This window comes from Dendrobates tinctorius, unplaced genomic scaffold (assembly GCF_039654945.1).
Source record: "Dendrobates tinctorius isolate UK_male_01 unplaced genomic scaffold, ASM3965494v1 ptg000063l, whole genome shotgun sequence".
Classification (NCBI taxonomy): Eukaryota; Metazoa; Chordata; class Amphibia; order Anura; family Dendrobatidae; genus Dendrobates; species Dendrobates tinctorius.
This window is the reverse complement of record NW_027361731.1, coordinates 27,647,575-27,673,818: the sequence shown is the minus strand read 5'-3', so window position 1 is coordinate 27,673,818 and position 26,244 is coordinate 27,647,575. Positions and strand designations below refer to the sequence as shown.

At 53.7% G+C, this 26,244-nt stretch overlaps 1 protein-coding gene across 5 annotated transcripts in view; it reads right to left on the bottom strand.

Annotated features, from left to right (window-relative positions):
• Positions 1-3,833: 3,833 nt before the first annotated feature.
• CEP112 (centrosomal protein 112) overlaps positions 3,834-26,244 on the bottom strand; it is a 71,213-nt gene continuing 48,802 nt past the window's right edge. For 3 of the 5 annotated variants that reach the window (XR_012233012.1, XR_012233011.1, XR_012233013.1), the window contains 8 exons: positions 24,929-25,159; positions 19,776-19,838; positions 19,174-19,323; positions 16,382-16,471; positions 5,471-5,572; positions 4,623-4,687; positions 4,209-4,496; positions 3,834-4,132 (listed from right to left, as the gene is read on the bottom strand). Coding sequence is in view for 2 of the 5 variants with exons in the window: in XM_073579740.1 (XP_073435841.1) it covers positions 4,126-4,132; positions 4,623-4,687; positions 5,471-5,572; positions 16,382-16,471; positions 19,174-19,323; positions 19,776-19,838; positions 24,929-25,159 (708 nt within the window). In the remaining 3 variants the exon portion in view is untranslated. Of the gene's footprint in view, positions 4,133-4,208; positions 4,497-4,618; positions 4,688-5,470; positions 5,573-16,381; positions 16,472-19,173; positions 19,324-19,775; positions 19,839-24,928; positions 25,160-26,244 lie in introns of those variants that run through there. The other 2 variants (XM_073579740.1, XM_073579741.1) reach the window with 2 other exon arrangements.

Below are 26,244 nucleotides of genomic sequence, written 5' to 3'. Positions count from 1 at the left end.
TGCATTAAATATGTAACATTTAATAGCTCTGTTCCTCTTGTTCTGTAAACTGCACCCTGAAGCCATACACTGCCTGTAGCGAGTGCCCAAACAGATTCTAAACGATTGGTGGTGGCAGCGAGTGAATCTTCTGTTATTGTGGAGCTGGCACTGACCGTAGCGGAGTATAAATACATATTCCATGGGTTAGGAGATGTATACACCATACACTCACTATAAGTTGAATGACAGAAACACATGGCGCATATAATCCAAAGATTAAGAGAAATATTATTTTAATAATTGATTGTTTACAAGGCAATACATAAGTCACAAAACCATAAAAATGACAGCTATTCAATTCAGATCACTGGTGCACCAAAATATAGTGAGGCACCACAGGCACAGACAATGAGAAGGAGCCTATTCCTCAGATAAGTATCTCCATAAAGTGACAGTGCAACTAGTAGTATGAAAAAAGTGTAGTGGCAGATTCACACCACCACACAGGGAAACAGTTCACAGTATAAGTTGTCATGTCAACAATCTTCGAAGTAGTATCCCTGGTAGTGGTGAGATCAATCATACCATTAAATGGCTCTTATTCGTGTCTGTGGTGCCATACGCATCCCAACACTAGCTTCGCGTCGGCTTCCTCAGGGGGCCCCCTGACATCCAGGTTTAGACGGCAGCAGTGAGGGGGATTTCTTGCACCCTGTGGTGCTGGGTCTGTCGGAGACCCCCGGATCCCACGTTCCTAGCAGCAGGTAGCCCCCCCCACAGCTGCATGTCAGGTATCGGCAGTGTGTGATAAGACTGCAGGTGAAATGCATCGTGGGGAACGGAGAGGCTTTATACTGGGGGAAATCTTAGCATCTCCCAGAATGCCCTGCAGCCAGAGGTGCCACATACAGAAGGTCTTTGAGCTTCCCCCCCGCAGAGTCCCGTCCCTTACACCCCCCACAGAGTCCTATCCTCTGCTTCCACAATTTGCAGCTTCATTATAAAAAAAAACAAAAAAAAAAAACTGCACCGCCAGAAATCATTTGATTCAAAGCTTTAAAGATCCAGCACTGCCTGATAGTGAAAAATAAAAGGGGCGAAATCAATGTACATAAGAGTCGTCTTTCTAGAGCAATATCCCCGCAGCACCGCCGCCGCTCCCCCCGTAACATGTGCCGCTTTCTCCCTGTCTGAATTAGCGCAGATTCTGCTGCCATTGGCACAAGTGAAGCCACTGCCTGCAAATCATGAGACGGTGATGGGCAAAGCTGAGCAGGCAGAGGGCGACCCCTTGACGAGGAGCATCTGTAGCCCGGGGAGGGCGACCCCTGGCGGGGAGGGTCTGTAGCCCGGGGAGGGCGACCCCTGGCGGGGAGGGTCTGTAGCCCGGGGAGGGCGACCCCTGGCGGGGAGGGTGTCTGCTGACGGGGGAGGGTCTGTACACCGGGGAGAGCGACACTGCTAACTGGGAGGGCGACCGCTGCCGGGGAGGGTCTGTATCCCCGCTGCCAGGGAGGGTTTGTACCCCGGGGAGGGCGACTGCTCACGGGGAGGGTCTGTACCCCGAGGAAGATGACTGCTGAAGGGGAGGGTCTATACCCCGGGAGAGGGAGACTGCTGACAGGGAGGGCCTGTACCCCAGGAATCGGAGACTGCTGATGGGGAGGGCCTGCACCCCGGGGATGGTCTGTATCCCCGCTGCCAGGGAGGGTCTGTACCCCAGGGAGGGCGACAGCTACGGGAAGGGTCTGTACCTCGGGAGAGGGCGACTGCTGCCAGGGAGGGTCTGTACCCCAGGAATCGGAGACTGCTGATGGGGAGGGCCTGCACCCCGGGGATGGTCTGTATCCCCGCTGCCAGGGAGGGTCTGTACCCCAGGGAGGGCGACAGCTACGGGGAGGGTCTGTATCTCGGGAGAGGGAGACTGCTGACAGGGAGGGCCTGTACCCCAGGAATCGGAGACTGCTGATGGGGAGGGCCTGCACCCCGGGGATGGTCTGTATCCCCGCTGCCAGGGAGGGTCTGTACCCCAGGGAGGGCGACAGCTACGGGGAGGGTCTGCACCTCGGGAGAGGGTGACTGCTGCCAGGGAGGGTCTGTACCTTGGGGAGTGCGACTCCTGGCATGGAAATTCTGTACCCGGGTCGGGGGAGGCAGAGAAGGCCACCAGCGGTGACCTGCAGGGGCCACACACCCCATTACAGGTCAGGGCCCAAGCACGGAGGAGAAGAGGCTCCTCACGTCATATCTGCACAGAAACAAAGCCGAGGAGCGTGATAGCAGGTGCCATCATTATGTACACCACTCCTGAAATACTCTGTGCTGCAGGGGGACCCTGCTCTGTCCACAACATCCTCTCCTGAAATACTCTGCTCCTTCCACTACATACGTCCTCTCCTGAAAATACTCTGTACTGCTGGGGACATGAGCAGGCAGCAGGGTCACATCACAAGGGGGTGTATATAGCACAAGACGGTGTGCGGACACCCGACATCGGAGGATTGTGGAGGGTCCGTACAATTTTTAGACTTTCCAATGTTATCGTTGTGAAGATCTGCGTTTACCTCACAGTCTGGACAGGAACAATGTAACGAAGGCCTCTTTCACACTTCAGTCTTTTGACGTCAGTTCCAATCCGTCAAAGTGTGAAAAAAGGGATCTGTTGCAGATTGGCCAAGAACTGATGGACCGGATCCGTTTTTTAGACAGATCCGTTGCAGCAGCCAGTGTATGAAACTTAAAGGAACAGAACTCTGGAAGAGGAGAGAGGAGAGAGGAAGGAGAGAGAGAGACGTAATCCGTCTTTTCAACGCAGACAAAAAAACATTACAAAGTCCACCTACTCCAGACGGCGGACGCTGAAATTCCGACGGATTCGTCAAATAACGGATGCAACGGACAACCATCCGTCGCAATCCGCCGCTAATGTAAGCCTATGAGAAAAAAACGGATTCCGCCAAAAAAGACGGATCCGTTTTTTTTTTCAAAAAAGGGCGGATTTCGACTGACGTCAAAAGACTGAAGTGTGAAAGAGGCCTAAGCCTCCGATCCACTCTGTCCGGTCGGCTCTGCGGGGCGCAGTCATTAACCATTTTCTCATCAGCTTAATCGCTAAAGAAGGTGTGATAGACGTGCAGCCATATGAAGAGGAGAGGGGTAGGGGCCCGCTCATGTGGTCGCAGTATCACGGGGAGGAGCACGCACACGTGGTCGCGGTATCACGAGGAGGGGCATGCTCAAGTGGTCGTGGTGTCAAGGGAAGGGGCACGCTCACGTGGTCGCGGTATCACGAGGAGGGGCACGCTCAAGTGGTCGTGGTGTCAAGGGAAGGGGCACGCTCACGTGGTCGCGGTATCACGAGGAGGGGCACGCTCAAGTGGTCGTGGTGTCAAGGGAAGGGGCACGCTCACGTGGTCGCGGTATCACGAGGAGGGGCACGCTCAAGTGGTCGTGGTGTCAAGGGAAGGGGCACGCTCACGTGGTCGCGGTATCACGAGGAGGGGCACGCTCAAGTGGTCGTGGTGTCAAGGGAAGGGGCACACTCACGTGGTCGCGGTATCACGAGGAGGGGCACGCTCAAGTGGTCGTGGTGTCAAGGGAAGGGGCACGCTCACGTGGTCGCGGTATCACGAGAAGGGGCACGCTCAAGTGGTCGTGGTGTCAAGGGAAGGGCATGCTCACGTGGTCGCGGTATCCCGGGGAGCACGCACACGTGGTCGCGGTATCACGAGGAGGGGCACGCTCAAGTGGTCGTGGTGTCACGGAAGGGCGCATGCTCACATAGTCGTGATGTCACTGGGCAGGGGCACGCTCTCGTGGTCTGAAATTTTGGAATGAACAAATGACAAAAAAAGGGATAAAATAAAAGTTTAATATGAGATAAAAAGAATTGTATAAATATAGAAAATATGGGGAGAGGGGCGCAGCCCGGGGTCACGGGGCACGGGGCACAGGCCGGGTGCGGCATAGGGGATGCTGCCTGGGAACAGAGGGGAAGGGGCTCAGCCCGGGTGTGGTGAAGGGATGTTACTTTTGTACGGGGAGGGGATGACCCTGGGGGTCAACAATAAACCACTCCTGATGGCGCTCACTGTGTGGGGGGTGGAGTCCACTTCTGGTGCCGACGTCTCCAGGATGCTGGAATCACAACCTGCAGAGAGCGATACGACCATTAGAGCAGTCATCATTGTACCCCTCCCCCACAGAGCTGAGCCCCGGAGACTGACCGCTTAGTGGGAGTGGGGGAAGGGACGCTGACTACCAGGGCTGTGCCGACACCTTCCATCTAACATTCTCACAGGGGTCTTCCACCATTATTCGTCTATTAGGAGCCCTGGGGTCCTTCCCTGCCTCTGTGATTGGGGGAGTTTCTTTGGAACTTGTCCCCTTAAGGCTTTTGGTCCCACAGCTTCCATATCTTGACAGTCTGTCACAATGTGCCATTGCATGGACATGTCCCAGTCCTGGAAGTGGTGATGAACTATGGGGCATTTTCCATTCACTGACAGCAAACACTGTGCAGAGAGCAGCAAAGCAAATAAGAGAAGCGGGAACGTCTGCCCCACGGCGGCGACCGATATGCACGGCTGCCTCTGGCAGAGACTGATGTGTGCAGGCGCTGTCACCACTCCTCCACTTACCGTCTGCCTTGATGTAAGGAGAGGTCGTCCTGCAGCACCTGCGCCCTCTTCTGAAGGAAGGTCACCTGTGCAGGGGAGAGCCGGAAAACCGCATTAATGATAAGAGGGGTCTGCAATGAGGGTAAAGGGTCTGCACGGGGACCAGCAGAGCGGAACAGGAGAGGGTAGGCGAGGAGCCAGGGTGGGTCGGCACAGGGGATGGCAGAGAAGAGGAGAGGTCAGCGAGCAGGAAAAGGGGTCTGCACGGGGGATGCGGCACAGGGGACGGGGAGTAGGAGGGGGTCAGCACGGGGGACGGCAGGGAACAGGAGGGGGATCAGCACGGGGGAGGGCAAGGAGGAGGAAGGGGTCAGCACGGGGGACGGCAGGGAGCAGGAGGGGGTCGTCACAGGGGACGGCAGGGAGCAGGAGGGGGTCAGCAGGGGGGAGGGCGAGTAGACACAGGGATGGGGGAGAAGAGGAGGGGTCAGAAAGGACGAAAAGGGGTCTGCACGGGGAGCAGGAGGGGGTCGGCGATGAAGAGGAGGAGTCGGCACAGGGGACGGCAGGGAGCAGAAGGAGGTCAGCAGGGAGGAGGAGGAGGGGGTAGGCACGGGGGAGGGTGAAGATGAGGAGGATGAGTAGACACAGGGATGGGGGAGAAGAGGAGAGGTCAGTGAGGAAGAAAAGGGGTCTGCATGGGGGTGGTGGGGTACGCCACGACAGACGGCGGGGAGTAGGGGGGTCCGCATGGGGGACGGCTGGGAGGTGCCACGTGCTGCCTGATCACTGATCAGATCCAGGGAGGGTCCACTCACAGAAGACGTAGTCTCCATGCTGGGGGACGGCAGGGATTTATGACCCGTTACCTGGGATTTCAGAGAGGCGATGGTGTCCTCCAGCTCAAGGCGCAGGGCAGCCGGCATCAAGCCACGAATCTTTAGCTCGTACTCCAGACGGACCTGAGTAATCTGTCAGGGAAATGGTGGACAGGTGAGAGCACTGCGAGGAAACTATCAGCATGGCAGTCATTATATTGTCAACGCCTCCCCTGGTCACTGTGTACAACACAAGGGGCGGTTCCGAGACTGAGGCAGGAAAAATGAGACCCCCCCACCATACGTGACTATAATGGTGCGGTCCAGGAAGTATCGGAACAGACAGGACACAGTGGGCGGGTTCATCTGGTCACCTGGTGTCCAGATGTGAAAAGCGGTCAGGAGCGAGCGGAGGAAGAGGATCCTCTCACCCCACGGAAAATATCTGATGAACGGGGGCATGATCTGAAGACATAGACAGGGATACACACCCACACAGAGCAGGGACAGGTATGGCTGCAGCTGTCTAACAGCATATCTGTGTGTCTGCAGCTCTGGGGGTGACTGGAGAATAAGACATGATGTAACAGCAGAATAGTAAATGCAGCTCTGGAGGTGACTGGAAGATAAGACACAATGTAACAGCAGAAGAGTGACTACAGCTCTGGAGGTGACTGGCGGATAAGACACGATGTTAAAGCAGAATACTGACTGCAGTTCTGAAAGTGACTGGAGAATAAGACAATGTAACAGCAGAATAGTAAATGCAGCTCTGGAGGTGACTGGAAGATAAGACACAATGTAACAGCAGAAGAGTGAATGCCGCTCTGGAGGTGACTGGAGGATAAGACACGATGTTAAAGCAGAATACTGACTGCAGTTCTGGAAGTGACTGGAGAATAAGACAATGTAACAGCAGAATAGTGAATGCAGCTCTGGAGGTGACTGGAGGATGATGCGTAGCTGCCCGTACAGGTGTGCAGCTCTGGAGGTGACTGGAGGATAGAGCACGCCCAGGAAGAGGAGGAGCATCTGTGCTGAGCGTCTGCAGGCTAGGGCCTTGCTAAGCTCCTGGGAAGGGAGGTTTTTTCCTGCAAGGACTTTCCATCTGCCCCCTTCCCAGGAAAGAGGACTTTCCCTGGGACTGAGCGCCGGGGCTGTGCCCCTGGCTCCCATCCCCCGGCAAGCCAGCTGGGGGTGGGGGGCCTCAGCACCATCCGGAGGCCAGGGTGCAGCCAGCCAGTCCCAGGGAGATGGGGAAGAGACGGAGCCAGGAGAGAGGGGGTCGCAGGACCCAGGAGCCCTGGGACACCGGGCCCCCCGAAGCTGGTACCGTGGCGGCTCCTCCTCCCGGAGGAGTGGCGGCCCAGAGCAGAGGTGCAGTGGCAGAGCCCCCCAACATCTGGGGCTCCAGAGCTGAGGGAGAGCCATCTACCATCTACGCCTCCCGCATCCATGCGCACCTCTGCGAATATGAGGAGGCCGCCAAACAGCTGAGAAAACTCCGGGAGGAGTTAAGGGGAGCACGAGCGGTGGCTAAGAACCGGCTCCCCCCCTCGAGACGAGCTGAGGTCTCCGCCACGGTGGAGAGGCTGAAGGGGGCTATCAGGGCCTTGGAGGAGATACGGGCGGCTATCCTGAGTGGGAGCGGCCCCTTTGCAGAGAAACTGAAAAACGATGACCGGTTTAGAGCCATGACCGGTGGGTCTCCTGGGGGGTCAGGAGGCCCCTGCCAGGTGGAGGGCCAAGAGGAGGAGGAGGATGGCGGAACATCTACGCCTGCCCCACCTGAAGGCCTGGTGAGCAACAACACCCAGGTAACATACAGCGGGGTGGCCCCTGAGCAAGTGGCTCTCCCACCGGACTCCAGTTACTCGGAGGAAAGTGGGGGCGAGGGGGAGGCTGGTGGAAGTGGGGACAGTAGTGGTGAGGGGGGCTGCCTCGTCCTACAACAGGTGAGGCAGATCGAGTCCCCAGAGCGGTTTGGCACACTGCTCTTTGGGGATGAGGTCTGCCCTGAGGACGAGGCAACCGGAAAGAGGAAAAAGAAAAAAAACAAGCGCAAGCCAAAAAACACCGTGGCTGACAAACTTATGTTTGTCCCTCTTTCCGGGGCCCCTCTGTCCCGCTGTATGGAACCCGCTGCCCACCCCGGCTCGGGCCCTGTGGTGGGTCCGCAGCGGGGGAGCGGGGAGAGTGATGTGTGCCTGGACCTTACCGTCACATCTGGTGGCGGCGGTGAGGGTTCAGGCAGCGACATGGAGGTCGGTGCTGGTGCCAGTGGTGTAACAGCCGCTGGCGGTATTGGCAGTAGTGGTGTCCGGGCTCAGTCCCCGGTGGCAGGGGGGGCTGGCCTAGCGCTCAGCACGGGTACAGCCAGGACCGCACCTCCGGCGGTGAGTGCTGGGGTCTCTGGATCCCCTACGCACGGGTCCGTTAAGTCTGGTCCACTTATGGGGGTCCAGAGACCTAGAAAGGGCGTGGAGGCTGCTGTGAAGCAGCAGCTAAAAAAATGCAAGGGGCTGGTAGCTCCTCTGACGGCGCCCGTGGCAAGAGCGGGGTCCCCGGCACGTAGACCCAAAAAGGGGTCCGTGCTGGGGGCACCGCCGCCGCTGGGCGACGAGGGGGAGTGGCCAGCCCTGCCAACATCAAGTGGTGGGTTCAGGGGCGCAGTGACAGTCCGTGAGGGGGGCGTGGCCTCCCCGACTGTTGCCCAGCCTGCAAAGGCTGCGGCATGCGGGGGGGGCGTGTCCTCCTCGACCGCTGTCTCGCCCGCTGTGCCCGCGTCACCTGGGGGGGGCGTGGCCTTGCAAGGGGTCACTGCTCTGCCCGGGGTGGCTGCGGCCGGCGGGGGGGGCGTGGCCTTGGCGGGCCCACTGCCTCCTGTCCCGCCTACCCCCTCAAGCAGCATAGTGCCCCCAAAAGTCGGTAGGGAGTTGTCGGGGTCCCCAGCCCGCTTACCTCCATCTGGTGGTGCGGGGGCTCTGGCGCTCCTTGGGAAGCCGGCGGGGGCGAACAGCAGAGGGCAGGGTGCGGTGGCAGTGGCCGTCCCTGTCCTCAGTGCAAAGACACCGCAAAAAGAAAAAAAATTGGAGCCAGAGAACCCAGGAGCTGCTGCTGCTCCCAGGCTCGGGCAGGGCGTACTGAGTGCGCTCTGCTCGGAGGTATTTAAAGGGGCAGCGGCACTCCTGGACAAGAGTTGGAGCAGTGCCAGCAGCTCCAAGGAGCAGAGCACTGGCCAGTCAGGGCCCCCAGCAGGCAGGCAGGGGTACTGCAACACCAAGTCTGCTAATGTAAATAGTGGTCTATCTGGAAGTGAGAGTGGGAGTGAGATAGGAGATATTTTTGAAGAGCTGTTTGAGGACATAAATGGTGATGTGAGCGATATGGATGAGGGAGTGAGTGCGAGTGTGAATGTGGCAGTAAATACTGGAGTGAGTGCCGGAGCGAGTGGAAATAATAAAAGAGTGTACGGGAGAATGAATGAGGGTGCTGGCACAAGTGGTGGTAGTGGTGGGAGGGCTGGCCCGTCTGCCCCCCCAGCCGCGAGGCCCCAACGTAATTATGCGGGGGTCGCGGCTGGGGGTCGGGGTGGTTCCGGGGGGGTCTCCTCGCCTCCGGGGACGGCGGTTTGCACCGCCGTTTCCTGGAGGCCCTCCAAAGGGGAGAAAGATCGATCATGGTAGAGGGGAGGACAGTGGACCTGTCTTTCTGGATAGAGAGACATGGCCTAGCAGCCTTCCAAAATCAAAGGGAGGGAGGGACTGTTTGGTCTCTCCCCACAGCCGGGCAGGGGCCGCCAAGAAGGAATGTGGTCCGTCTTAGCTGGGGGGGCAGTGAAGCTTGTCCACCTAGGAGCAAGGTGGTGGGGCTCCTCCTTAAGATGGGCTTCGGGGCGAATGACATCTTTGCCCTGATACACCCTTCGGCGTCCCGCTTCTTCGACGTCAGCTTCGTGCGGCCAGAGGGGCTTGAGCTCTTCTGGTCAAACTACGAGCTGATGCGAGAAGAGCCCGGATGGCGAGACTTTGTGGCTCAAGCGGTGTCTCGCCAAAATTCCGTCAAGCGAGTGACCGTGGTTACATGTAACGAGTCACTCGCAGGCGTGGACATCATGACGTGGCTTTCCCGTTACGGGGAGGTCACCGAGGTCCCAAAAAAGAACAGGGACGAGTTTGGCATCTGGTCGGGGGGGCTGGACCTTCATGGTCAAATTGAAGGTTTCCGGCGGCACGGTCACCCACATCCCTTCCTCGGCGTTCCTGGGAAGGGACAGGATCCTGGTCTTCTACCAGGGGCAACCGAAGGTCTGCCACAAGTGCGGCGACCCCACTCACTTCAGCGCCAACTGCAAGGTGCAGAAGTGCGCGTTGTGTGGTGGGGTAGGTCACCTGGCTGCCTTGTGCAAAGACATTCGGTGCCACCTGTGTGGTGACCTGGGTCACCCTCTCAGCCGCTGCCCTCGCTCTTTCTCTAATGCCGCCACAGGCCCGGTGGGGGGAGACCGCGGGGGGGCAACCCCCGGTGGCGCTGCTTCTGCTGTGGCAGGTGGTGGCGAAGGGGGAAGGGCTGAGGGGCCAGTGAGGAAGGGCAATGCTGCAAGGGGCCCCCAGCGGAGGCAGGAAAAGCGCCAGGGAGGTAAGGGACAGGTGGAGCCTCGGGCAACCGGGGTGATGCCTGCTCCTCCCTCCAGGCCCGTGGCCAAAGCCTCTGAGGCCCTGGGGGAGAGTGCGGTGAGTGAGGAGATCAGGAGGATGGAGAGAGAGGAGAAAGCGGCTGACTCGGACAATTCCTCTCAGTATGAAAGTGTTGATGAGGAGGTCCAAGAGCAGCCTACAGCACCAGGTGGCAAAACCAGGCGTGCCAAGCGCAAAGCGGTGGGGAGGAAGGCTGACAAGCCTTCAAAGTCCCCCCCGCCCCCGACCACAAGGGTGCATACGGAAGGGCCCGCTGACCCCCCTCTGATCAGACTCTCCAACCGGTTCAGCTCCCTCGGAGGTACAGATGATGAACCGCAAGACGAGGGTACTGGGCCGGGGGCAACACCGGAGGGTCCTTCAGGGGATGGCGGAGTCCGTCCCTCAGGGGGCATTGCTCCTCCTGAGGGGGGGACAGACCTGGAACCCGGGGGCGAGGACACCGGGGGGGGTGGGATGGACACGTCGGGAGCTTCCCTGAAAAGGAAGGTGTCTGACCCCTCCCCAGGAGGAGGTAATAGCGGGGTAGGGAAGAAATTGGCCATCCAACTCGATCACCCATGATGGCTGAACTCGCCCCGTTGACGCTGGCGTCTATTAATGTCGCCAGCATTAAGTCAGATGCGGCTCGCTTCACGGCCTTTGATTTTTTCTCCTGGATTGAGGCAGAAATTTTATTCTTGCAAGAGACCAGACTAACAGACATGGGGGCCATCTATAAAGCACGGAGGGAGTGGAGGTGCGGGCCCTCATACTGGTCTTTTGCGGCCGAGCCGTATAGCGGGGTGGCAGTCCTTTTTAAGACTGCAGCAGTTGAATGCCGACGGGTTACTGAGTTGGAAATGGGGAGGTGCCTGATCCTAGATGTCTTCATGAGGGGACAAGAGCTCCGGCTCATCAACATCTACGGCCCGCAGTCCAAGTGGGACCGCAAATGTCTCTTCCTGAGGATCAAGCCCTTTCTTTTTACGAGCCGACAGGTGGTCTTCGGTGGGGACTTCAACACCATTACGAGGTCCCGAGACCGGGGGGGTCCCGGAGATCGCATGGCTTATGATAGCGTCGCGTTGAATAGCATAGCCAGTGAAGCTCGCCTGGTGGATGCCCACATCCGGCACACCCCAGGTCACGGAGGTTTCACCTACCATAGGGGTAGCTGTAGGTCTAGAATAGACAGGTTTTTTTTGAAGGAGGACGCCATCTTTTCTGCTGTGTCCGCCGTTGAGGTGGAGTTCTCCGATCACTGTTTAATTTTCTTTTCTCTGAATGTTGCAGAGACTCATCGGATGGGAAGAGGGCTGTGGAAGCTCAATTCGTCCCTGCTGGAAGAAGCGGAGGTGAGACAATCCTTCAAGGATTTTCTTCAGAGCCAGGTACCGCTGTTGGATCTCTGTAGTAGTAAGTCAGAGTGGTGGGAGATCTTCAAAAAGCGGGTGGCGGGGTTCTTCCGTCAGCTCTCGAGCCTCAGGAGTCTGAACAGGCACCGCTTGTACCAGGCTCTGGGGAGGAAACTCGAGCAGCTTGTCTCGACTGGAGGTGACCGAGAGGAAATCTCCAGAGTGAAATCTTTGCTCAAGAGGTGTCAGTATGATAGGCACACATCCTTGGTTTTTGAGAGGGACTTCGGGAAGTACCGCTCGCCCGACCCTTACAGAAACTGTAAGATGTCAGTGAATTGTAAGATAGTGACAGGACTGATCGACAGTACGGGGTCCCTGAACAGATCCAAATCAGGGATCCTGGAGGTAGTCAGATCCTTCTACTCACACCTCTTGGAAAAAAAGGATCTGGATCGGGACAGGATGTCGGCTTTCCTGGCTGAAGCCGTCCCTGAGCCAGGGGGTGACCCCTCTCTTGGTGTTTTGGCAGAAGAAATCAGGGAAGAGGAAGTGAGACTGGCCATTGATGGGCTTCGGCTCAAGAAATCGCCAGGTCCGGATGGCTTAACATCTGAGTTCTATAAGACTTTTAGGGACTCCTTGGTCCCCCTCTTGACAGGGGTCTTTAATGAGTGTCTCTCCTCGGGCACTCTTCCCGGCTCAATGAGGAAGTCAGCCCTCATTATTCTGTCAAAGGGTAAGGATCCGTCCCGAATCGAGAACTGGCGTCCCATAGCGCTTCTCGATACGGACCGGAAGGTTCTGGCCAAGGTGCTGTTTAATCGGCTGGTGAAGTTTGCACCCCGGCTCCTTTCAGGGGCCCACCATTGCTCTGTTCCAGGCCGCAGTATTTTTAGTGCTGTGCTCGGTGTCCGAGAGGCAGTGGAGCAGGGTAGGGCAGGTCACTGGAAGGGGTACTTGCTGTCATTAGATCAAGCGAAAGCCTTTGACCGGGTCAACCACGAGTACCTCTGGTCCGTCCTTTTGAGGTATGGTCTGCCTGGGAGGTTTGTAAAATGGTTAGAGATCTTGTACCAAGGGGCTGAGACTTTTCCGCTGGTTAACGGTTGGTCAGGTCGTCCTTTTGGGGTGGGTTCTGGGGTCCGTCAGGGCTGTCCGCTGAGCTCGCTTTTATACGTGTTCGCGATCGATCCCTTCTTAAGGAGAGTAGATCGTGGACCGTTGGCGGGAGTCGGGATGGACCAGGCGGGCTCTGGCTCCTCTCTGAGGGTGGTGGCGTACGCCGATGATGTTTCCCTGTTCGTATCCTCGAGAGGGGAGGCGGACTGGGTCATGTCGGAGGTAGTGCGCTACTCGGAGGCATCCGGGTCCATGATCAACCGGGATAAGTGTGAAAGTCTCTGGCTGGGAGGGGGAGATCCTAGTTTTGATCTCCCGGACACCCTTCCAGGGCCCCAGGCCACCGCCAAAATTCTAGGCATCGAATTTGGTCCCGGGGACTACCCCCAGCAAAATTGGGAGGGCAGACAAGATCGCCGCCCAAAAGGTGGACCAATGGAAGGGTTGGTCTTTAACCCTGAGGGAAAGGGTTGCCCTGGCTAAAGGCTATCTGCTACCTTTATTGATATACCTGGGCAGTGTGTGCATCTTGCCGGAACCTCTCTGGACGCGGGTCTATAGCCTGTTCTTCCAATTGTTATGGGGGAATAGGCTTAACCTAATCAAGAGGGAGGTTACATACCGTACGAGGAGACTAGGCGGGTTGGGTATGGTCAACCCGGTGGTGTTTCTAGTAAACACCTTTCTTAAGACTAACATCTCCAACCTCTGGCTAGAGAGGGCTCCTCCGTGGGTAGTCTCCTGCAAGGGTTGGCTTTGGCCTTTCTTCCAGGAATGGGAGACAGGAGGGCGGGTGAAGGACCTACGCACACCTCATGGGCATCTCCCGGCTTATGCTACCCCGGTTCTGAAGGTGATCCGCCGGTGGGGTCTGGGAATGTGGGAAATCAGTACCATGTCGAGGCAGTGCCTTGACAGGAGGGTCCTGTTGACCCATTTCCAGAAGCCCCTGGCCCTTAAGGATTGCCCAGGCCGGGATCTGGAGGTCGGGCTGGGGCTTTTAAATTCTAAGCGGATCCCCATGAAGTTTTGGGACTTGACCTGGCGTTGCTTCCACGGGAGGCTGTATGTAAGGGACAACTTGAAGTGCAGGAACTCCGATGACCGGGGTTGCCCTCGTGAGGAGTGTGGCGACGTGCTGGAAAGCATGGAGCACTTCCTGCTTCATTGTCCCTTTAATGCAGAGGTTTACAACAGGGTGGGTGCTTCCATACGTTGGCCGCGGCTGGCGTCCCTCTCCTACGCTGAATGGGCCTATGGAGCGTTCAGATCCCTGGGTGGCCGGGACCCGTGCACTTTATTCCTAGTCAGTGCAGCGGTTAGGTTCCACACTTGGAATGCACGGTGCCTAGTTTCGACGCGGAAAAAAACCCTCCCAAGGGATGAGGTGGTAGGAAACATCTTGGGTGACCTGGTGAAGGTCCGTTCTTTGGAGTTCGAAAGGTTGGGTGTGAGGAAGGCCTCTTGGCTTTGGAGAGGCCTCTCCTTTTAAAAACGCACTCAAGGGAGAGCTAGCTCCGTGTGAATGAGGGTAGGGATAGCAGAAGTTTCACTGGGTGTGTTAGGGACAGAAGTAGGGGCAGATAGGGACAGGGAGGGACAGGCACTGAGGGACAGATAGAGAGTTAGTTATGATAAGTTAGGTAGAGTAGGGGCAGGTAGGGATAGATAGGGACAGGTTTCTTTTTTAGGGACAGAAGTAGGGACAGTCTTAGTTCTTGAGGGATAGGATGAATGTGTTAGTGAGGGATGGAGCCTCTAGAACCCCTTTTTCCTGGTGGTGGGCTGGTGCATGCCACCTTAGCTTTTTGTTTTAAAAACAGGAAATATAATGGATATTGGGCTTACAGGTGCCAAACTTGGGCCTTGGGTATGCAAATGCTGTGTTTAGTTTGTATATTAATGCATAAGTAGATGGGATGGTATTGAGAGTTTTGGAAAATGTCTTTTGGTTGTGCTTTGGTAAAAGGAAAAACATATAACACACGTTTTTTTTTGTTTTTTTAGTTAGAATGTGTGGATGGGGTGTAGTCAGGTTGGGAGGGGGGTGCATGGGGGGTGGTGGATGGATGACCGGATGCCAAGAGCAACATGAAGGAGCAAAGGAGCAGGGCAGGAGAAGTAGACTCTGCGGACCCTGGAAATAGTTTTCGTGTGGAATCAAAAGGCCATAAACTTTCGTGGACCAGATTTTGCAGTGACAAGGCTACAAACTTGTAGGACCTGCGGTGCAAGGTGGTGGGAAAAAAGGCTGCGAACTTGTTGCCATGTGTGGGAGAGGGGAGAAAAAAAAGGAAAAAATCTTTGCTGTGTAATAGGAGGTAAGGTTTGTCGGCCAAAGTGGCAGAGTTCTTGTTTTTTTCAAGGCGGAGGGCCAGGAAAGGGTTATTTTCGTTTGGTTTTTGTAAATAGTAAAATTGTAAATAGTAAACTAGTAAACCAGTAAAATCGGTGAGGTGTGAATGGGGGTGAATGGGGGTGAATGGAGTGAGAGTGGGGAGTGGGGAGAGGGGTTTATGTTTCTTTGTATTTTCTTTTAAGTGGATTCCTGCTGGGGGACCCTAAGCTGCCAAGCTTAGTGGAGGACAAGGAAAGGATTTGGACTTTCAGTTGTTTGCGCATGTTTTGCACATTTTATGTCTGTCTATGTTGGTTTTCTTTAGTTTATGTATTGTGGTTTGTTTCTGAGTGTAATTTTGATAATTTTGTAAAATAAAAGAGTTGGAGGATGATGCATAGCTGCCCGTACAGGTGTGCAGCTCTGGAGGATGATTCACTGTATGGGGGACGGGGCGGCGGACGCTGACTGTATGGGGGACGGGGCGGCGGTCGCTGACTGTATGGGGGACGGGGCGGCGGTCGCTGACTGTATGGGGGACGGGGCGGCGGTCGCTGACTGTATGGGGGACGGGGCGGCGGTCGCTGACTGTATGGGGGACGGGGCGGCGGTCGCTGACTGTATGGGGGACGGGGCGGTGGTCGCTGACTGTATGGGGGACGGGGCGGCGGTCGCTGACTGTATGGGGGACGGGGCGGCGGTCGCTGACTGTATGGGGGACGGGGCGGCGGCCGCTGACTGCACGGGGGACGGGGCGGCGGCCGCTGACTGTATGGGGGACGGGGCGGCGGCCGCTAACTGTATGGGGGACGGAGCGGCAGTCGCTGACTGTATGGGGACGGGGCGGCGGCCGCTGATTGTATGGGGCGGTGGGCACTGATTGTATGGAGCGGCGAGCACCGATTGTATGGGCGACGGGGCAGCTGGCGCTGATTGTATGGGTGACGGGGCGGCTGGCGCTGATTGCATGGGTGACGGGGCGGCTGCCGCTGACTGCATGGGTGACGGGGTGGTGGGCGCAGACTAGGTGTGGGATGGAGAAGTGGGCGCTGACTAGGTGGGGGATGGGCCAAGCTCTGTAGACAAGAGGGGCAATGATGGAAAGTGGCGCAATGATGGAAAGTGGCGCAGAACACGTCTGAGGATGAGGCGGAGCGGGATGAGCTGCACCAGGTACATGACATGAATTCAACCTGCTGTCCAATGACTGGTCCCCACAGAGCGCCCCCTTAAGGGAGCCGACAGTACGAGCTTGGCAGCGTCATGTAAAATGCAAGAGATGAGAGTGTGAACAGACACTAGTGAGAGACACGAGGAAAGTCTGACAAACAGCGCAGAAGCGTTGCTGACAACCCTAGGAATGCTCCTGACTTCTCTGTGTCTATCTGAGTTTACCCTGGTGGTTATCGCCCCCCTGCTGGCCACTGGGATGATGGGGATGTGACAGTGGCCGTCCTGCGCTCCTCACCTGCTCCTGTAGCTCCAGCTCCTTGTCCTGCAGTTTCTTCTCCAATAACCGGAGCCGCACACTGTAACTGCTGCCCTCGTCCTGCAGGAGCTGCAACACAACCACAGGAGACATGTATCAACCGGCGGCGAGAAGCGCAACAATCGGCGGCGAGACGCGCAAAAACCGGCCGCAAGACGCACAACAACTGACTGTGAGACCCCTAACAACCAATAATGTGTCCGGTAATAACCACAATATTGAACCAATCAAGAGCGATCTGAGGTCTCCACTCGCTGACAGGGAAGGGGACACACAGTGACAACTTCTCAGCCCTAGGACTTGCCCAAGTGCTGCAGAGTGCAGTACAGGGCCGGACTGTCACATAAGAGTACACCCCTACGGTCACTACTGTGATGTCACCTTATGAGACTCTCCGGGGGTCCCTGGGCCCCTCCTGGTGAAGGCTGAACACCGAAATCATGAGTAAGGTGTCGGACCCTGCAGTGTGAGAGCATCCTGCACTACCTGGTTATAAGTGGAGCCACTTGGTGCCTCTTACACAGAATGGCCACCTGCAGGGAAAGAAGGGGGGGAGGGGGGTCAGCGGTGTGAACACCCACTGCGGACCCTCCATTTCCTTCTCCAATGGTGTCCCCGCCGGATGCACATTACTCCACAGGATGACAACCCTTGTTGACACCTCCTGTTGTCAGGAGGACCACGCTCATCACAGATCTTGGCTTAGACTCCTGTCAGAACATTAGAGCATGATCTAAGCACCCTCATGGAGAGAGGGTGAGTGTGGCTCCTTCACGGATAGGTCAAGTATCAGCTCCTTAGAAACGTTCATCTAAATGTATAACTAAAGCCCACTGGAGTGGAGGCAGAATTTCTCGGTTGTCTGTCATGTACATCCTGCAGCTATGTCTGCACAGCATATGAACCAACCTACCTCAGGTCACTAGGGTGTAGGTGAATCTGAAACACATGCAGAGGCAGATCTCTGCTCTAGGTGCTCACTGCTTTGTGGAGAAGACCAGATCCACAATCCAGACCCCCCCCCCCCCCCAACCTCCTTTCCTTTTGTAGTGATGTATCCATGAAGCAGGAGGCCCAGGATGAGTGGAGCGACGTGTCCCTCCCATGGTGACAAAGTCTGTGATTATTATCAGGGTGTAGGGCCGACACTGCAGACCCTGCTGCTCTGCTTAGACGGGGGCTGACCACCGAGGGCAATCGCTGCCCACCGCAGTCAGCAATTGGTATCCCAGACATGTGTGAATGGCGGAGCCGAACTGTAGTAATCATGAAAGTGGGGCGAGAATTACAGCCTGCGAGGAATTGTAGAGCATTTGTGTCTCCTCTGCGGCGGGTCAGGAGAGGACGAGGCGCCTGTGAAATGGCGCCTTTTGAGATCCAGTGCATTCGCCATCACCTGCTCCTCCGTCAGGAGCCCGGTGTGGTGGGAGTGCGACTGCCTGTCAGATCAGGAAGCGCTCGGGGGGCACAAGCTTATCCAAAGGACCGTGCTGTCAGCGCTCTATGGATATTCTTACATGTCAGCTGATGGATATGGACACGACAAGGGCTCATCAGCGGAGCGCAAAACAGCCATCAGAGGCCGGGCGAGATGGACCACGGGCTGCAGAGTGCAATCTGCTCTGTCCAATCTGCTCTGTGCGGTTAAGCGGCAGCAAAGGCGAAGGCCACACAGCAACAAAGAAACACAGACCACCCCTTCAATTGCCACTCCGCCCCTCAGACTGCCCCTCAGACTGCCCCACAGACTATTGCACAGCACTGCGGAGGTTTTGCTCGCAGCTTTACTGTCAGTAAAATATAAGTAATTCCTAAATAACCAAATTACCCAAGTACACATCCAGAGCTGCCTGTTGCCTTTCCTTGGTTTGTGAATGACAAGCTTTGCAACCAGTCCCCCTCGCAGCTTTTGCCCCCCCCTTTTCAGCGGCTGGTCACTTTTACAGCTTCTGACTAGTTAAATGCGGTTTTGTCTCCAGCCACATGGTCCTATGTCTGTGTGACACGCAGACGTATAATGTTTGTTCTCAACCGAAAGATAATTTCGTAAGAGAACATATGATACCCCTGGCATCACTCTGTGAGCCCCCCTGGCCAGAGATATGGCAAGTAGAAGTTTTAATAACTTTTAAAAAAATGGGCGTACATCCCCTAGCTCAGCCCACCTAGTGAGGTCAGCAAGAGAAAAACATAAAGCTGAGATGCTCATTTGGGGGGGTTGTCAGATGCCAGAAGCGCCAGCTGCGTCACTGTGCTGAAGGACCATTCTCCCTTGGGACGGCGCTCCTCCCCTTTATCAACATGTCCTATCTGTGACTGAGATAGAGTAAGTTTCTTATTTTAATCCCTTTGATTTGTAACTGTTGTATATACTGTATTTTGTCTCCCTTTGTAATACTCACATCTTTGTATTTATGTAAACACTGCCTATAATTTTGGAGTAAACTTATAAATTTACTAGCTTTGTTCTTTTTGCTCTATGATTGAACCGACACATACTCAGCGTCTAATTACACTACCTGCAGGTTGGTTCCTGACCCGATATAGATTTTGATATCCAACGAGGAACTGGTGGCAGCATGGCGTCCTGGTGGTATTGGGAAACCCTGGCAGTGACGGATCGGAGGTGTGTGTGTGTGTGTGTGTATGTATTACCAGCCTGGGACTGGTGATATACACACCGCCCTCACTGCAGAGTGCCCAATAACCAGGACGCAGACCGGCCCGCAGACTATTGCATAGCACTGCAGAGGTTTTGCTCGCAGCTTTACCTTCATCGCCTTCTCGTTCTCTTTCATCATTTTCTTCTTGTCGTCCTCGTGGTTTTGCGCGGTCTCTTGGAGTCTCCTGTCGGCAGCGAGCTGTTGGCGGACGTTCTCCTCCTGCAGGGAGGTGATGGTCGTCTGGAGGTCACTGACCACCTGGAAGGAAAGAAGAAAAGTGTGAACGACCAGCCATGTACACAGCTACAGAACCGCCTGCCCCAAAAGTGTCAGTCCTCACTGCTGACGTGTCTCATGTTCAGGAACCAGAAGGCTCAGAATGAACACAGCAACAGAGCCCGCCCAGTCAGAGGAGAGGAGCAGGACATTGTGGGAGAACTGATTAACACTGGACACAAAATGGATAACTTTCTCCTCCAGTCATATCATGTGCTGCAATCACTATTCTGAGATATAGTAACATAGTAACATAGTTATTAAGGTTGAAGGGAGACTTTGAGTCCATCTAGTTCAACCCATATCCTATCCTAACTTGCCCTAACATGTGGTCAGAATGAGTATTCCTGTTGGTAGATGTACACAGAAAAGTTTGCATTCACTGACAGGCAGCAGAGATGACTACATTGCAGGTTGAGGATGCGGTGCTGTACCTGTGTGCTGCTCGCCAGCTTCTCACTATATTCCTTCTCCATATGGAGCATTCTGCTTCCGGCCTGAAAGAGAAAGTGCAGAGATCAGGAGATGGGGCAGAGACGAAGAGGATCCCTCCTCTGAGCCTGGCATCTGATCGGAGCGCCGGAGTCACCATCAGCTGTCAGTTCTCCATCCCTTGTGAGGAGCGAGACATCCGCTACATGACGCCGGGGCAGCCGAGCACCAGAGTCTCCAATATTTGTAGGATCATTAGTGGGATACAAGCGGGTGGCAGCTGCCCCCATAGATAATAGGATTCGCTTTTGATCTGGCCTCGGTTGATAAGACATGGGAGGATGCAATCACTGCCTTTCATAGAATAATTCTGATTAGGGAAAGTAATGACAGCCGGGATAATCCACCAGTCATGGTCTCCATGACCAATCTGTAGGAAAGGAGACCAGGACATGCACACTGTAACTGAGCCAGACGTTAAGCCGGACTCTAGGTGAACCCCAGAACTTCACTGAGGGAAGATGCAACCCACATCTTGTGGATAACAGGCAAGAATAGGAGGGCAAACAGGAATCACCCATCTGTAAAGACTCATGACAAGCAAGACTGAGGAACAAAGGCTACAGAAACCCTATCCAGGAATGGAGGTTATAGAGAAATGACTAGTAACGGAGAGCAGTCAGAAGTCGTCCTGCACAAGAAGACACTGAGAACCTGACCAGTGATGGAGACCAGTCAGATATCCAAGAGAAGACACTAGGAACACGATCAGTGACTCAGAACGGCCAGAAATGTCCTAGACACTGAGAACCTGACCACTGATGGAGACCAGTCAGAAGACATCCAAGAGAAGAAATGGAAAACCTGATCAGTGATGGAGACTAGTCAGAAGACAACTGAGAGGAGAAGAAACTGAGAACCTGACCAGTGATGGAGACCAGTCAGAAGACAACCGAGAGGAAAAGAAACTGAGAACCTGTCCAGTGATGGAGACCAAAAATTCACTGTATGAGGACCTCAAAACTCCAAATTAATCCACTGTATAAATAAATTCACTGACTGAAGTGGACTAACAATATAAAATGTAACCTTTATTTTAACTTATTAAAAATGTAATTTCACATCCACTGTGCTTCTTGCAGTCCATCCGCTATGGTCCTATCTTAACAGGTTCAGACCATATTATAGATACTGTGAGGTAGCGCTGTCATTCAAGGTTGGGGGACACTCGCTTGGCAGCGAATAAATCAGATCCGGCACCGGGTTTTCATAAACATCATCACAGTCCATGAGGTTTATTCATTATCATAAACCCAAATGATATGCAACAGTCTTACAGCAGACGGCAGGGCATCTTCACACTGGAGCTCTGCTCCCCTATAGCCCTCCTAGTCACACAGGCTGTGCTTCATCTAGCCAACAGGCTATACAGTCTCTCAGTTGCAGTCCCGTCTCCGGGTTACCTTGCATGCGGCTTTACACTGCAAACGTTGATTCCCTCTCCCTGGGAACTGTCAGGCACACCTCGCCATTAGTCACAGCGTCCACACGTGCTGTTAGGAAGACAGACACCTCTTTGCACGAGACCTTCCAAACAGACCAATCGGGTCCCAGCATTCACCACATGTGACCTACCCTGGCCACATTATATGGTCTATAGCCACGCCCACCGGGTCACGTGACTATGACCTCATCACAGGTCCTTCACACACTCACATAGCCTTTTAATACAGGCGTTTTCAGACACACCCCTGGGTGGGTTTGTAGGTAACCAGAACCCGCCCATCTCTCGTTACCTGAAGACTTCTCCCTTATACTTTGAAACAATACTCCAGCAATGATATTGCTGATCACACATACCCAAGTCTCCATCTCAAAGCCACCCACTTTGAGATATATAACCATCCTTCAGGATTCTACCACTCATCCGTTCTCTTGGGACCTTCACACAGCGCCCCCTAGCGGACACAGTGGTTACTACACCACAATACTAATCTATTAAAAATTAAAGCACCCCCATATCTACTATTCTTCCTAATAACAATTTTAATGTACGATATTCATCAGCCTTCAGGGAACAGACGGCGCATTAGAAATCATCGTAAGTGTATTCCCAACGTATCACATATCGGACGCCGAGCAATTCCATGAAAACTAAAGGCTTTAATGTCCCCTCCATGTGTCCCCCAAATGTGCCTTGAGATAGGGGTATCCGCTTTTCTTTGGCTATCCCCTATAAGCTCGAGGATTCTTTTCCTAAATTGCACAAGTAACTTTTCGGGCATGTACGTGTCGCTAAATACACGATTCCCTCTGTACGACAGGTCATGAACTCCCTCACCCTAAGGTTATTCCAATTGGACCACAATGATCACTTTTTACCCATGAAATAACAGGCCTTACATGATCCACATCTATAAGTACACGTGATCATTATTCCATTAAGCCATGTTGGATCCGTTTGATTTGGTTGTAGGAGACTATGAACCAATTGGTCCTTTAAGTTCCAACCTCTTTGATAAGTCACCGATGCTCTTGGTGTCACCTTATCCTTCAAGTTGGGATCCATTTTTAATGACATCTAAATAATGTCTTCAATATCTCCAACATCTCCATTGACTTCTTGTCCAACATTCCTATAAGTTGCATATGACCACTGTTCTCATCCCTGTGTTCAGGAACCAATATTGATGTTCTGTTGGCCGACCTTAGCATGATGGGACGATGGGACGCTGGTACCAGCATGTTCTCCTCGTTTCCTCCTCTCCCAAAATCATCAAAAGAGGAACAATTCCACCTTAGCCTTAAAAATTGCACGTTTTAGAGGCAGCATATGATGGCTTTTCCACTGCAGGAGGTTATTCATAGATGTTGTTTTCCTATACAGGGAGGTAAATAGGTGATCCAACGGAGGATTCTTGGATCAGAATATCTAGAAAAGATAGTTGATGCTCATGTATGGTGGAAGTAAGTCTCAGGCCCACTCTATTGGTATTCAGGACCAAGACAAATCGCTCAAATAGTTCAGCTGTTCCAGTCCAAAGGATCAGGACATCGCCTATATATCGCAGCCAAAGCTGCACTCTCGACGTCCATTCCTCATGTTCCTCCTTGAAAACTAGGACTTCCTCCCACCAGCCCAGGAATAAAATGATGACGCGACGGCAGTCATGTCTGACATAGTCACGTAGGATTGGTTAGGAGATAGAGAATTCACGATTGGCTCAGTGAGGGGTGGGAGGGTAGTCTCTATAATGGCACGGCGTCCGATATATGTTGAGAATACACTTACGACAATCTCTGATGTGCCATCTGTTCCCTGAAGGGTAATAAATAGAATACATTAAAATTAATATTCGGAAGAATAGCAGACACAGGGGGTGCTTTCATTTTTAATAGATTAGTATCCATAATATGGCCTGAACTTGATAAATCTGTGATTTTTTTTTCCAGCAATGGAGAGCAGCCAGAAAACGTCAGTAAGGAATAGACACTGAGACACTGACCAGTGATGGACACTAGTCAAAAGACATGCATGAGGAGAAGATACTGAGAACTTGACCAGTGATGGAGACCAGAAAGAGAAAGAGGATGTCCAAGAGGAGAAGACAAATGAGAACCTAACCAAGTGATGGAGACCAGTCAGAAGATATCCAATAGGAGAAGAAACAACCTGATCAGTGATGGAGACCAGTCAGAAGATATTAATGAGGAACATACAGTGAGAACCTGACCATCAACTAGAAGACATAAAAGAGATGACATGGAGAACCTGGCCAGTGATGGAGACAAGTCAAAACACATCTATGAGGAGAAAATACGGATAACTTAGCCAGCCAGATAATGTCCAAGAACAGAAGTAAATGAGAACCTAGCCTATGATGGAGACCAGCCAAATGTCCAAGACAAGAAGACACTGAGAACATGACCAGTGATGGAGACCAGCCAGAAGTTGTCCAAAAGAAGAAGACACTGAGAACCTGACCAATGATGGAAACCAGACAGATGATGTCCAAGACTAGAAGTAAATGAGAACCTAGCCTGTGATGGAGGCCAGCCAGATGTCCAAGACAAAAAGATAATGAGAACATGAAAAGTGATGGAGACAGCAAAAATATACCCAAGAAGAGAACACACTGAGAACCGGACAAGTGATGGAGACCAGCCAGAAGATGTCCAAGGGGTGAAGTTACTGAGAAACTGACCAGAGACGTAGATCAGTCAGAAGAAATTAAAAAAAGAAGATACTGAGAAACTGACCAATGATGGAGACCAGCCAGAGAGATGTCCAAAAGGGAAAGATACGGACAACATGACCAGTGATGTAGACCAGCCAGAAGACGGCCAAGAAAGTAGGACAAGGAGAACATGACCAGTTAGATGTCCAAGAGAAGTCACTGAGAAACTGAACAGAGACGGAGACCAGTCAGAAGACGTCCAAGACAGGAAGACACTCAACCTGATTAGTGATGGAGACCAGCCAGAAGAAGTCAATAAAGAATAGACACCGAAAACCTGAACAGTGATGGAGATCAGCCAGAAGATATCAGAAAAGATACTGAGAACCTAACCAGTGATAGGGACTAGTCAAAAGACATCCATGAGAAGAACATATTGAGAAGTTGACCAGTGATGGCGGCCAACCAGAAGATGTCCAAGAGAAGACACCACACTAAAAACCTGACCGGTGAGAAGACGTCTAAGACGAAAAGACACTGCGAACCTGACCAGTGATGAAGACCATCCACATGGAGAAGACAATGATAACCATTTCAGTGATGGGGCCAGCCAGAAGTCGCCAAAAACAAAAATCCACTGAGAACCTGATCAGTGACGGAGATCAGTCAGATGATGTCCAAGAGGAGAAGACTCTGGGAACAAGACCAGTGATTGAGACTAGTTAGAAGATGTCCAAGAGGAGAAGACAGTGAGGATGGAGACCAGGTAGAAGGTCGGAAAAGAGAAGGAGGGTGGCTAAGGAAAGCCAGCGTAATGAAGGTAACTATGGAAAAAAAACAATGCTGGAAAAAAATAAAACTAATATCGGCAAAATGAAGGATAATCAGAAAGGGAAGGTTAATAATGTGCACGGTATGGGACGCCAGCAGCCAATATCTTACCGGAGTCATCATGCTACATACACAGAACCACTCACCTTCTCCAGGGCTTCTCGGATCTGGGCAGCATGCGTCCTCTGCAGCTCCAGCTTCATGCTCTCCATCTCGGCCCGCATTTTGCTCATGGCCTTCTGTTGCTCCTGAGCAGTCTGGTGCTTCTCCTCCTCCCGCAGGTGTCCGAGCTCCAGAATCTGCTGCTTGCGCTGAGCATTGACTTGGATGAGCTCTTCCTTCACCTTGTATAACTGGTTCTCTAGATCAGAGATGGTCTGTGGAGAGGAGGACAAGACGGACCTATCAGTAATGGTCAAAGGCAATGTGAGATTTCAGGACTCATTGACAGCATGCAGAGGTCTGAAAAAGATAAAAAAAAACTATTATCCAGTGTCATGTACAGAAAACGCCAAAATGACCACAGTGCCGGTATAATGTGTCTGTCCGGCCCTGCCCACAGGGAACAGAGGAGTGTTTCCACCTTCTCCACTGTAAACGCACAGCATGGCAAGCGAATGACAAATTGCGTACCAAGGGGCACGGCATGGTGAGCAGGCGGCAATCTGTGTGCAGGGGGGCACGGCATGGCGAGCACCGCTCCGCCCCACAGAGCTGACAATCTAACGGTGTAACCACCGCTCCGCACCACAGTGCTGACAATCTAACGGTGTAACCACCGCTCCGCACCACAGTGCTGACAATCTAACGGTGTAACCACCGCTCCGCACCACAGTGCTGACAATCTAACGGTGTAACAACCGCCTCGCACCACAGTGCTGACAATCTAACGGTGTAACAACCGCCTCGCACCACAGTGCTGACAATCTAACGGTGTAACAACCGCCTCGCACCACAGTCCTGACAATCTAACGGTGTAACCACCGCTCCGCACCACAGTGCTGACAATCTAACGGTGTAACAACCGCCTCGCACCACAGTGCTGACAATCTAACGGTGTAACCACCGCTCCGCACCACAGTGCTGACAATCTAACGGTGTAACAACCGCCTCGCACCACAGTGCTGACAATCTAACGGTGTAACCACCGCCTCGCACCACAGTGCTGACAATCTAACGGTGTAACCACCGCTCCGCACCACAGTGCTGACAATCTAACGGTGTAACAACCGCCTCGCACCACAGTGCTGACAATCTAACGGTGTAACCACCGCCTCGCACCACAGTGCTGACAATCTAACGGTGTAACAACCGCCTCGCACCACAGTGCTGACAATCTAACGGTGTAACAACCGCCTCGCACCACAGTGCTGACAATCTAACGGTGTAACAACCGCCTCGCACCACAGTGCTGACAATCTAACGGTGTAACCACCGCTCCGCACCACAGTGCTGACAATCT